General features: G+C 40.6%; 1 protein-coding gene across 1 annotated transcript in view; it reads right to left on the reverse strand.

Moving 5' to 3' along the window:
- Nucleotides 1-671: 671 nt before the first annotated feature.
- CARMIL2 (capping protein regulator and myosin 1 linker 2) overlaps nucleotides 672-12,614 on the reverse strand; it is a 62,534-nt gene continuing 50,591 nt past the window's right edge. The window contains exons 31-39 of the mRNA XM_063313101.1: nucleotides 11,067-11,170; nucleotides 9,791-10,196; nucleotides 8,806-8,925; nucleotides 7,660-7,696; nucleotides 6,144-6,215; nucleotides 5,175-5,525; nucleotides 3,856-3,963; nucleotides 1,925-2,029; nucleotides 672-1,596 (exon numbers count right to left, since the gene is read on the reverse strand). Of these exons, the coding sequence (XP_063169171.1) occupies nucleotides 1,427-1,596; nucleotides 1,925-2,029; nucleotides 3,856-3,963; nucleotides 5,175-5,525; nucleotides 6,144-6,215; nucleotides 7,660-7,696; nucleotides 8,806-8,925; nucleotides 9,791-10,196; nucleotides 11,067-11,170 (1,473 nt within the window). The 3' untranslated portion in view covers nucleotides 672-1,426. The remainder of the gene's footprint in view (nucleotides 1,597-1,924; nucleotides 2,030-3,855; nucleotides 3,964-5,174; nucleotides 5,526-6,143; nucleotides 6,216-7,659; nucleotides 7,697-8,805; nucleotides 8,926-9,790; nucleotides 10,197-11,066; nucleotides 11,171-12,614) is intronic.

The raw sequence follows: 12,614 nt of genomic DNA on the forward strand, positions 1-12,614 counted from the left end.
CCTAGATCCCAATCCAGTGATACTGGAAGCAACAGCCTTTTTCAGTGTTTGTAAAAAGAATCATGAACTTTACAGGTTGGCAGAAAACCTCTCAACTGAATGCTGTTATAATCCTTCCAGCCCTGTGGAGAATTATAACTATTAGCCAAGTGCCCACATATTTTTTCTTCCAGTGCCTGAAAAAGGCTAGTGGTGAAAGGTGCCTACTACTCTATGAAACAGCTGCGTTTTTTTCAGAGTATGCAGTGTAACTACATTTAACAGAGTGTGGAGTTGCAGGCTAACAGTGTGGTGAAACATGTACTTGCCCCCTCTTCTGTTTTCTAGAAGTGCTTTGGACGTAAGGAGCCGTAACAAGTTAAGCGATTCATATTATAAAAATTAACGGTTACCTGTCACCTCCTTAAAAGCCAATGGATTGGGGTAAGGTATTTTCTTTAAGGAGAAGGTTGAAAATCCTGATCAGTGAGACAAGGGCTACTGGTTAAGCATCTTACAATGGATTTGAACAGAAACACCAAGGTTGGTGTGATGCCCTCACATCTTCTCAAGGTAGATGAGAGTCTTTTCCATTTCTCCCATCCTCTCTGCAACAGCAAAGCACTGCTGGTAGCAATGTTAATGAAGCAGAGAGGAGAGGCCAAATACCAGAATAAATGAGACGGGAACAATTGCGATTTTGAATTATTTAATTGTGGAATGGAGGGACTGAGACCTCATTTGTCTTAACTTGCTGAAAACTGCCACAGTGCACACTGTTCCTCCTACCTTGTTCATGCCAGACCTCTAGCTGGTACCAGCAGATGTTTGCTTTAGAATGAGTTTTGTTCCTAGACTGCAAAAGGACATGGCCAAAGAAAATAAGATCTTAAGAACAAATATGGCATAGGAGGAAGTTTGTTATGAGAGACAGATGTACCTGATATAACTGAGTGCCTGCTTTTAACTTTCTTACAAACCACAAAGCTAGCCTAGTCTCAAACTTCCAAAACATACAATGCAAGGCAGGCAAGTTTAGTTTGTGTAAAATAACCCCCATCCCTCCTGCTGGTGGTTCTCAGTTTCTGGCACTATAACATTTTCACATCTGTAACCACCTGTACAACTGCTGCTGGAAATGACCGGTTTCCTGCAGACTGACCTTTTGGCTTTTCTCACACAAACCATTAGAATACTGGGCACTTATATGAGCGCATACAAGGATGAAGGATGAAAAAGGGGCAATCCAGAAAGACGTGCGGGAGATTAAATGCCACTCCATCGCTGGAAATCCCAGCTCTTCCAGCCAAGGAGCTATGGGAGGGCCTGGCACTTGCTCATCCTTGTACTGAAGAACTTGCACCCTCACAGCTGGCTTTTGCTGCTGCCGTTGCTTCAAGCCATCATTCTGTTCTCCTTCCACCGAGCTGCCATCATGCAGAAGCATTCAGTGCTCTTGTATTGGAGACTTGGAGAGGGGCACAGCAGTTCTTTGGTCTAACGCTGTATTTTGTGCATTCTTTAGAGTTTGTTCTAAAGCTCGGGGCAACCCTTCTTCTGTTTCTGCTCTTGATTTTGAGTTGGAGGCAGCTACATTCCTTTCTTGTGGGGGAGTGCCTAGAAAAGAGTGCCCACAAGCAGTCAACACAAATGAATTGATTTGCAACACCACAATACTAGGTGCAAGTGACCCTTAAGAAATCAGAATGCAGAGCACCTCTAGCACCTCATGCAAAAGATGCTCCACGCTACTCAGACAGCATACACACTAAATGGAGGTTTGCTGAGTGTCGTCAACGTTCTATATGATTCTACACCTATGCTTTGATCAACAATTATAAAAGTGCTGTAGTAAATTTTGGAATGAATGTGGGAAATGTTTACAATTCAGAAAATGAATGTATAACTAGGAAGAGCGAAGTTGGTATACTTCTCTGTGTTTTACCTAGAGAGTCAGATGGTGCAGATGTTCCAGTCTCCAACAGGGACTTGGGCTTGGTCTTCCATTTCAGAATAGGGGAGCGTTGCAAACAAAGAGGGATTTTTGCATCTGCAGGGAATATCGAAATTACCATGTTAACCAGATCTAGAAAAGGGGCTCCTTGCCATCAAGAACAAAAGTAAGACTGGCAGTTCTGCAGTGTGTAATTCAGTAGGTAGGGCAGATATTGATGTAAACCATGCTTCAGCAGAGCACTTGGTGCAAGACACCCCAGTTTTAGCTTCTGGGAAATGGATCCTGCTTTGAGTCTGTAGCAGCAGTTGCTGATTGGCAGATCAGACACTGGCCTTCAGGATAGAGTTACACTACTCAGCTGAAGTGGATATTTGCTGTCGCTTCTTCATGTTCTGACAATAGATTTGATAGAATTTTTGTACTTTTCTAGGGGCTGAATGAGTATAGAAATGCACTACAAAGACATCCTAGCTTATTGCTGTTTCCAGTTATTTGTCACAGTCTCGTTAAATGGATAAATGAGCTGGTCTGGTAGCACAATATAGAAGTGAAACCCTCTAGCCTCTGTTTTTTGTTTTCTTGGTTTTGTTTTTTGAAAATCTCAGTAGGACAGAAATGTGGTCTGAAGAGCCCAATTAATTTCCATTTGGCCATATCAAGATATCAATAACTTGATATATCAGTTATACTGATAACAGTTACATCCGTTATATTGATAACAACCTAGTCCAACATTCCTAGTATTAGTCAGCTTTGGGAGGCCCTATGTGCCTTCCCAGTTCTTCCAACCCCCCATCCACTTACTTTTCCTGTTCCAGCTTTGTGGCAGGGACATAGAAATTGAAATGAAAGTAGGGATGACTTTCCTAGAGAGGCTCGGTTTTTACAGGACTTCTCTTGGATGTCATTTACTGTAGATCTTGGAAGACCAAAGAGCTAATCCCCCCTTCTGGACAGCCATTCTTTCAACACAGCCAAGTGTTATGTCGGGCCCAAATAAGACTGGGTCTGTCTGATGTTATCCCTACCCCCAGTTAGTTGGCTGAGTCAATTTGCCTTATTTTCCAGTTTCCACAATTCACCAGCCTTCCCTCCATAACCCAATCAAACATGTTGCATTATTGGAACCATAAGCTCGGTTTCTTAGCATCGCAAGAATAGTCAAGCACTTAACCTACCTCCCCATTTAAAAAAAAATATCTAAAAGTAATCTTGTAGGAATATGTATTCAGTCTAGCTTTGGGAATATTGGATTTGTAGTTTGAGTTCTTTTTTTTTTTATAATAAAAGGCTTTACTCATTAATCCCTGCAATGCCTTTTCTCCTTCTGAATCTTTTATTTTACCAGCTTTCAGTGTATTTCAGATTCCCCCTATCATTGTCTGCTCATCAATTATCAACAAGGCTTGTACTATCTCTTCCCTTCCCCTGCATGCTTTAACCTTTCTCCATCCCTTAGCCTAAAATGCATGAAGGATATATATGAAAGTTAATTGTTGTGCTAATTTACATTCTGTAGTATAATAATAACCAATAACAAGGATGGCAAATTGAAGAAAGTCTAGGGGCCCAATAAAAAAAATTCCTTGAACAGATACAGGGTATCTTTGCTCTGCACTATTTTTTCTCTGATTAAACATTGTAGATTTCCCTATTTGCCCTCGCCTCCCCTTCAAATGATTACAAGGAAGTATTTGTTGTACTTTCAGGAAATATAGAACTTACTTCTTCATCAGGCAACAGCCTATCTGAAACATGAACAAAATCTGCAATAACTCATAGAAACATTGACTTGGAAAGGGGATTATCTCCCAGAGTTATGGAATCAGCATTTTTTCCCATCTGCATTTTGCAAGTTAAGTCTTCCAATTAGATAAGTAGTCTTCCTTGTGAGCAGGATGTTCTCAATCTTTACTTACGGTGGAGCTCTGCTGCACAGGCCTGGTCCCTGAGCTGTTCTTCATGAACAGACATGGCCCTTCGGTTTACCACAGGCTTTAGACGAGGTTTAGGTTTGAACTGATTGTCTGAAAAATGGGAGTGGATAATATGGTGTTCAAACAAACATTGATCCACTGCAGCTGAACAACAGGGATGGCTACATTTGCAACAACAAAAATTCTCCAGCAAGTTGGGGCATAGATATATTATACTACTACTCTGTCCTCTATGGGTGTGAAGGAAGTTGCTGGAGTCAGAAAAGATCATTGTTTCATATTTGATTGCAATGTTGTAACGCTCAAGAATTCTAGAAGATGATCTATTATAGAACAAAATAAATTCTAAAGGTTGAATTATCTTTCCAACCAGCCATGTTTCTGCTAAACCTTAGCAAGCCTTATGTTCTCACAAAATATACCAAACTGGCTTTGTATATGGTAACAACTGCTAGGATACTTGATGCTTTTCAGGAAATCACACACAATTCCTTCCATAGATGAACGATAAATTAAATTGTGGGAGCATGCACTGAGGTCAAAAATAATCTCATATTTGAAAAACAAATCTGATACAGAATTCAATTCAACTTGGAAGCTAATCATGAATTGTAATTTTAATATGGGTCTATAACACATCTGAAGCTTGGATTTCTTTTAACACAAGGTTTTAATATCTAATCTTTTGCTGGATTTGCTGAATAAGGTTAGAATTCTAAGGTAAGAGAACTTTTTAATTTTTAATTTATACTGAGTGTTTTTGTTAATCATTACATATTGACTTGATTTTAATAATATTCTAGAGTTCTAAATTGATACAAGTAATTTTGTTATGCAGCACAAATCTAACATTTGAAATTTATACTTAATTTTATAATGCCTGTAAATCTTTTTTTAACTTCTTTCCTTTTGTTTTTTTTCCTTGACTGTGTTTTTAAATATCTACTAAAGACAGACAGACAGACAGACAGACAGACAGACAGGCAGACAGGAAATCAGCAAAACATTAAGAAGAGAATAAAATAGAAATAGAAAACAGAATTGTAACATCAACATGCTGTATTTACTCCATGGGATTCCTTGCATATGCCAGGAAACATTTTTTAACCAAATTGTCCATATCTTTATACCTAGGATTTCCATTTGATTCTGATAATATTAAATGACAAATCCAATAATTTGTTGAACCCAATTAAAATTCTACCAGTTTACAAGTTGTATGGGATGTATACAAGGCAGGTACAAATGGGTGTGTTACTGTCTATGCTTCTGTGAAAAGCACCAGCCTGTATCTGACCTACCTCCAGCCATTGTGTTTAAGTGAACGTACGAATTCTGCAGTTCAACAAAGGCCCGTCCTTCTCCAGCGTTGCTGGTCCTCCTGATGGGAAGAGGGGCAGCTGTGCTTCTCCCAGTCCTGGGCAAACTGCTGCTCCAGCTTTCTCGCCCTTTTTGCTCGAGGGGGCTGGCAGGCTCCTGATTGGCAAAAGCTCTTCTTGGAGAAGGGCTGAGTTCTGAACACTTGCCCTTGAGTTCTGCATTCAGCTGCTTCCCAAGAACTTTCCAGGACAGCCTCCCCTCGCTGGATCCCCCGCTCGGGTCTGTACCTGCTCTGCCAATGACATCAGCAGAACCTATGCGTACGGAAGGATCTGCAATAGAATGTTGTGTCTTCTCAAACGCATAATAAAAAAATGAATCAACACCCCCATTTCACCACTTCTGCCACATATACCTGCTTGAGCTGCCCTACCAGGATGGTTCTCTATCCCTTTGTCCTCCATCTCTGATTTATTCAGCTTTTTCTCAACTCAGAAACTCCAACCAGCATGGGCAAAGGAACCAGTAGGGAATAGGTTGCTGCAGATATGGTTGTTTATCACCCCACTAAATCACAATATTTATTTATTTTTTCTATCCAGCAAGCCCAACATAACACTTAAAATTATTATACTCTTCCCTATCCACTATCCAATCCTTGATTTCTGGATTTTGCACCTAAGTTTAAACTCAAATATCAAATGCTAATCATTTAGGGAGTGCAGTAGGTTTGGTGGGAACAAGTTCTGGCTTTAATTAAATTGCTTCATTAAAATTGGCATTTACATTGACCAGTTTGCCCACTGGCTCACATCTATTTTGGGACTGTGAGTTTTGCATGGAAGGGTACATGGCAGGAATCTGAGCAACTGAAGCCACTGGCTCTGTGAAGCAGAATAAAAAAAATTAGGCACCAAGGAATTGAAATGGTCTGCATCTCCCAGACTTACCTGTGGATATGGAGTGTGTCCGTGATTTCAAAGAGCATGGAGGAGATTCTGCAGAACAATCCACGATATCCCCTAAAAAATCAATAGTCATATTCAGGGAACAGGCTGAATCAAACAGGGAAGAAGAAAGTCTTTGGCAATCTATCTGAAGGCCAATCAAAAGATTAGTTGTCCCCACAAAGCTGTCCGTAAAAAGGATTTTGAAGTTAGCCTATTGAGGATTTGGACCATTTCAGAATGTGAGTGAGGATTCCGAAAACTAGCATGATTAACCCTAGCTTTCTGTATATTTGGATGAGGTAGGGCTACTTTGTTGAAAATTAAACCAGTTTGGGTCTGATAGTGGTGTTTTTGTTTTAGAAGCTCCTTTACTTGAATTCTACAACAGTGGGAAATAAGCTGGAGATGAATGTAGCAATAAAATTAAATACCATCATATGGATCCCCATTTACAGTCTGGAGCAGTAAATAGGTACCAGTTAATCCCTTCAGAGATCTCTTGGTTAGATTCCTACAAGCTCATTATATTAAGATAGTCTTACCTGCACCCCACACCCCATCTGCCACCCAGCCCAGCTTAAGATCTGGATTCATGCTACATGTCTCCTAATGTTAAAGTCTGGCCTGGGGACTTCACACTGCTTTGACAGGTTTGTTCAATAGCAGATGCTCAGCTACAGGAAATTCCTTTGCTTTTGCCTACAACAAGACATCTGGAGTCCCATACAAGAACTAGCATGGGAAAAGGTAAGAATTCTTTCAATTAATGAAGATTGCAGTTTAACTGTAAAAAATTATAGTACAGTACAACATGAACATGTTTGCTTTGCTTTTGCTCTACAATCAATTCCAATGTGCTACTATCTTTCCAGATTGGGGGAAATGGTGTGTCATCATCAGCTGTAACTACAGTTTCTCAGAATTTATAAGCTTTCTAGAACAATTCACCAGTAAAGCTGTAAAATAATAAAGTGGCTGGCTTATTTGTTTTCCTTTAATGAGAAAAGTAAGATGAGTCGGTGAAAAGATGTCAGTGGACATGAACTCAGTGTCTTGAGAATACTTGGAGTGATATTTTCCCTTAAGGTAAAGGAGATGTCAGCCATGCTGAGCACACATTTATACAAATATAAATATATTCATAAGCTTCCCTTGCTAATTTGCACTCAAATTATCTCTTTGTATGTTTTCAGGAACCCTTTTGGATTTCAACATTATAAATAGTGATATTACTGAATTCCATGTATCCAAAAGGTATATGACCCTGCCTTTCTCAAATTTCAAACATGAGCCATCTGTATCACCTAGCAACCTGCTTAAAAACTTAAAGAGGGTTTAAAAGGCAGGCTTTTAGTGCTAGAAATTTCACAAGAGTGTCTTTTGTTGTTGTTCCAACACAGGATGAGATCTTACATATTAAGGACCCTTTTGCTGTGTATGAGCTGTTCAAGCTCCTAATAAAAGCTTGAATGAAGGGTAGTAAGCAGAAGGAAAAATAGGATCAGTTGTTACTCACCATCAGAACCAGCCTTCTTGATCTCCCCATCTTTGCTCTGTAAAAAAATGCAAGGAAATACAAGCTTGCAGGGAGGATATTTTCCAGAAAAAGCTTTATTTGTAAAGTAGACTATATTAAAACAAACAGGGGAAACGAACCCCCACACCTGGACCTGAAATGGAGAGGATCTCAGCTGAAGCAAAGCAAAAATAATGCTTTAATTGGAACATGGCACTTTGGTCAGTTTCTTTATAGATGTATTTACCATTGTTCTTTTAGAGAATGGAATATATTATTACATTCAATGCCCATTTAGTGATGGATTCCAACTATTTCCTGGAATCAGATGGATCTACAGTCCCCACAGTCCACTTTTTTGCCAAGAGAACAATTTTCCACATCTTGGCATCTTCTAGCCTAACTGAGGGTTCTGGGAGTTGCAGCCGAAGCATACCTGGGGGCATCGGGTTGGGGAGGCAGCTCCAGAATAAGTCTTTCAATTACTGCGCATAAACAAACTCCTCAGGCCCTCTGCTCAGGAAGGTGGAATATAAGTCAGCCAATAGGCTACAACAGCAGATTATTTGGAACATTTCCTTCCACAGTGATTCATAGGACAAAAAATCGTTTTGAAAGGTAGCACAGACTGGTAAACAGGAACCTTTCAGAATTCAAAATGGTACTGCATCATCCTGTGCATGTTTAGTCCCAGTGTGCTCAATGGATTTTACTTCCCTATAAGGGTACATTAGAGTACAGAGAGCCAGGTTGGTGTAATGGTTAAAGCACCAGGCTTTAACTGGTGAATTCTAGTCTTGCCTTGGGCACAAAGCAGCAGGCTGACCTTGGGCCAGTCCCCCTCTCTCAGCCCTTCAAAGCAGGCAATGGCAAACCACTTCCGAAAACTTGCCAAGAAAACTGCAGGGACATGTCCAGGCAGTCACCAGGAGTCAACAATGACTTGATGGTGCACGCACACGCTCACACACACGGAATAGTATAACTTTTTCATGTATTTCCAAAATAGTTCTACAAAGAATCAAACTCCCAAATCTTACTACATATCTATTTTTTCCCATAGGAACCCCCAGGGATGTGAGAGCAGTTGCTTTAAGCTAGCAGGCCAACCATAATCAGGCCCATTACCAATGTCCTGTTGCCTACCTGTTTCTTTTTGCCTTCAGAGGATAACACCTTGGTGACACCGATCCGATGCAGCATGACATGGACACGCTGTTCAAAGGAACTGGGCAGCTCACCATCACTCCTCTCAAAAGATCTCTTCTGTAGGAGAGAACATTGAATGTTTTATTATGTAGCACCCTCCACATAATAATAGGCTGCAACATCAAACGTTACTTCAACAGCACATACCAGAAGCCTTAGTTATGCCACACTAATATAACTCACAATTTTTTCATTATTTGTGCAATCTTTTCTGAAATCGTCCATCTGGGATTCTGCTAGGACACACAGACAAGCCAAACTAGACCAAGTGCCTTCTTTCACAAAATGTCATTGGTGTTCTACTGCCATCCAGACAATATTCAGCTCCTTCCACTTTTGTTCCCCAAATTTTGAGACATCAAGAAATTTCATTCTTCAGTTTCTATAGTAATCATTGTTAAGTGGACCTGGAGCTGTTACCCCCACACCCGCTGTTTCCTTGGACATGATCAGGCATGGAAGGCAATTCCTCTACCATCTTCCCCCAGCTCCTCCATGAAATAGAAAAGCACCTCAGGATAATTGCCTGAATATTGTTGCATGAGCATGTGGTCCCTCTCACACACTGCTAGAAGATTAACTCCTTCAAAAGAAAATCTTCCAGTGACTTTGCAAGTAGAAACCACAGAAAACTGTAGGCCCAGCCAAGTACAATTGGGTTGGTGAATTTACTGGCATAACATCTACAAGCTATCTCTGCCAAACATTTCCTACTTTCCATTTTAAGGCAAAACATGGCAAGCAGAGATAATAATCTCAGGGCAGCCTTCGAAGGTTCATATACAGCAACCACCCCCGGCTCCGCACAATAAGTAGGAGGCCTTCTCGAAATACCATGAGTTCTCCACCTTGAGTTCCATGGTGAAAGGAAAGCAGAACAAATAACTGCAGAGCTGCCAATGAGATAAAAGAAGAGACTCACCTTCTCATGCCTCACACCAAGTCCCTCTGACTCCTCTCCTGACAAGAGTATCAAAGACTGGGACTTCCCCTCCCTGGAGTACTTTGGCCTTGCCCTACGAGCACTGTCTGGAGTCTGGCTTTGTTCCAGGTAGCCTCTGTTCTCCCCAGCCAGCCCTCCTTCCTCGGATTTGCTTAGCACTTTGGCTGATTCACTGGTTTTGCTGGGGGTCCTTAAAATGTCACTGAGCATCAGCTTCCTGCCTCTTGCTGGTGAGGGACTACCTTCAGGTTCTTTTTCTGGCTTGGCACCCCGACTTGACTTTGGCTTCTTGAAGGCAAAGAAATGTCCTATTTTCTTTTTTAAGGTCCGAGAACCAGAAGATGTTGATGCGGTTGCTGTTGGAGAGGTTTCCAATGAAACAGGGCTGTGGGCAGGAAAGGAAGCAATAGAATTACTTGCTGCCAAGAATGCAATATTAGATTGGGGGGATTGATCAAGAAGTTTTGTAGGTAGGTCACACTTGCAAAAAATATGTTCATAATGTCCGTGCATTATGTGGAAAAAGAACAAGATGGGTACTAATATGATCAACCTGTTTCTGATAGATTGTTAGCCTCAATTCGCTGAGGCCTGGGGGATACATATTAAGGAGACTAGCTTTGAGTAGTGCTTAGCCCCCAAACACAGATGTTCACTACTTACACATTAGCAGCCACACAAACTGCTGTGTTTGTTCCATTATATAGGTTGACACTGTCAGTATTCATTGGGGAAACATGTTTTTGAAGTCCATTTTACAACTGACTGAAGGCTTTATCATCAGTGTTATAAATCAATGAGCATTGTTTTTACCTGACCAATCTGCCTACTTCCAATTTTCATTATTAATTCTAAATGGCTTTTGTTAGAATGCTTGACCAGCTCCCTGAGTGCCATCCTGTCAGCCCTCCAAGGTAGACCAAACTTGGAAACCAAAGACGCACTAGCTAATACTACTTTTATTATGAGGTCATAGTAACAGAATCTTGCAAGTCTGAATGGGCTTTCCCACTCCCTCCCTTTATCTTCATGAGAACTAGGGAGGGTCCCCTCTGAGGCGCTTTCTCCGATTACACTTCTGTCCCAGGCTCAGATTTCTTTTATCTAAACTTTGTGTTGGTTGCGGCTCTTCCTCCTCTTCCTCAATGTCATCCCTTCTGCCCATTACACATCCTGTGCTGTGAGGAAAGTCCCTGCCTTTGCCTACCACCCCGTTGTTATATGTTGGAAATGTCTAGGTGAAGTCTTTACTTACAGTAAATATTCATGAATCACCTTCTTGGTGAAGAATTCATCTAACCCTTCATCCAACCTGGCAATGCTTCTGTCTTCCGTGTTCTCGCGCACAGGCGGCTGCACCTGGAATAAGAGTCACAGTTAGCTTTCCTCAACTTAGTGCTCTTGGGATATTTTAGGCAACAACCTGGAAGATACATGGAATAGCACTTTCCATCACACCAATCTGAATGTCTTGTGAATGTAAAAAGGATGTAGGAGGCCAACATTGGTGAGGGACAACAGAAGAAAATGATGCTGAGCTTTAAATCTTATATGAGCATTTGGCCAAGGACCAAGATTAGCAGGTAAGTGCTGAATGAAATATGATGGCCATTTGTTTGGTTCCTATCACAACTAAATAACCTTTTACTTGTATCAATCATAGGGTATTACAAATATTAAACAAGCTGCTGAATTTTTAAAAAAATGTGATGGCAAGAGGACCTCATATACTTGTTTATACAAACACAGCCCCAGGGAGTAAATGCAACAGTTCCTGTTCAGTGGGATTTTAGTGTGACTGTATTATATGGCTCAACTCCAACCCATGCTAAAACCCTATTAAAATCAAGAAGACATAAATTAATTCTGACAACTTGCTCCATTGATTTCAGTAATAATTCAGCATCATTTGGGTCACCAAATACAACCACAAAGGACACAACACTACAAGACTAAAATAGATATGGAATAGTACATAACCTAGCCCAGATGTGAAAAAGTGGTCATAATATGGTCAGTCCATAGAAATTGGCCTCATTTTGCCCGATACATGCCAATGCAGGACTTCAGTGATTTTGATATTATCCTAAAATGGCAATTCTGTTTCTGTAAATTTGAGCAGTACAGCACTGTCTTGTCTTACAGATGAGCAAAGGAGGCAATGTAATTTATTACAAAGCCACAGATCATACAATATGTCGTAGAATAAAACATTTAAAATAACATGTGGCATTCACTGAAATCTGAGCATTACAAAGGGTTTCCCTGAGAAAATCCTGTAAACCTTGTTGTACTTAACCCATTAGGTAGTAGTGGTCAATATGATTAGCATCCCAAATGGCAATTTCTTTTGCATATAAATACACCTACTCTTAAAGTCTTTGGTTACTGTGCTGCAATTTACTTCAGTAAGTAATCTAGAGACCCCCATCTTTAACCCATATTATCTGCTATGCTACAGAGGAGGAGGAGATGATTTATTACCAGCCTTGGCAGATAGTAGGTCAAGGAAAGTGAAAGTCTGGTTCATGGAAATGTCTAAAGTTTCATAATCACCCTATAGATAACCCCTCATAGGGAGGTAGACGTATAATAAAATAAAGCAGTTATTCCCTTATTTAGTGATTAAAACAGTAGAGGCAGATTGACTGTTGTAACAGATTACAACACCAGAACAGAAAATTATGATTCAAATTAGTGGATTAAAAGGGCATGGCAAGTAATGTCATATGTCAGAAGAATGCCAGCAAAACAGAGAGGCCTTGCAGTCCTGCTGTAATGAATGGGGTTGGTGGTGGTAACA

Source organism: Candoia aspera, chromosome 11, assembly GCF_035149785.1.
Source record: "Candoia aspera isolate rCanAsp1 chromosome 11, rCanAsp1.hap2, whole genome shotgun sequence".
Classification (NCBI taxonomy): domain Eukaryota; kingdom Metazoa; phylum Chordata; class Lepidosauria; order Squamata; family Boidae; genus Candoia; species Candoia aspera.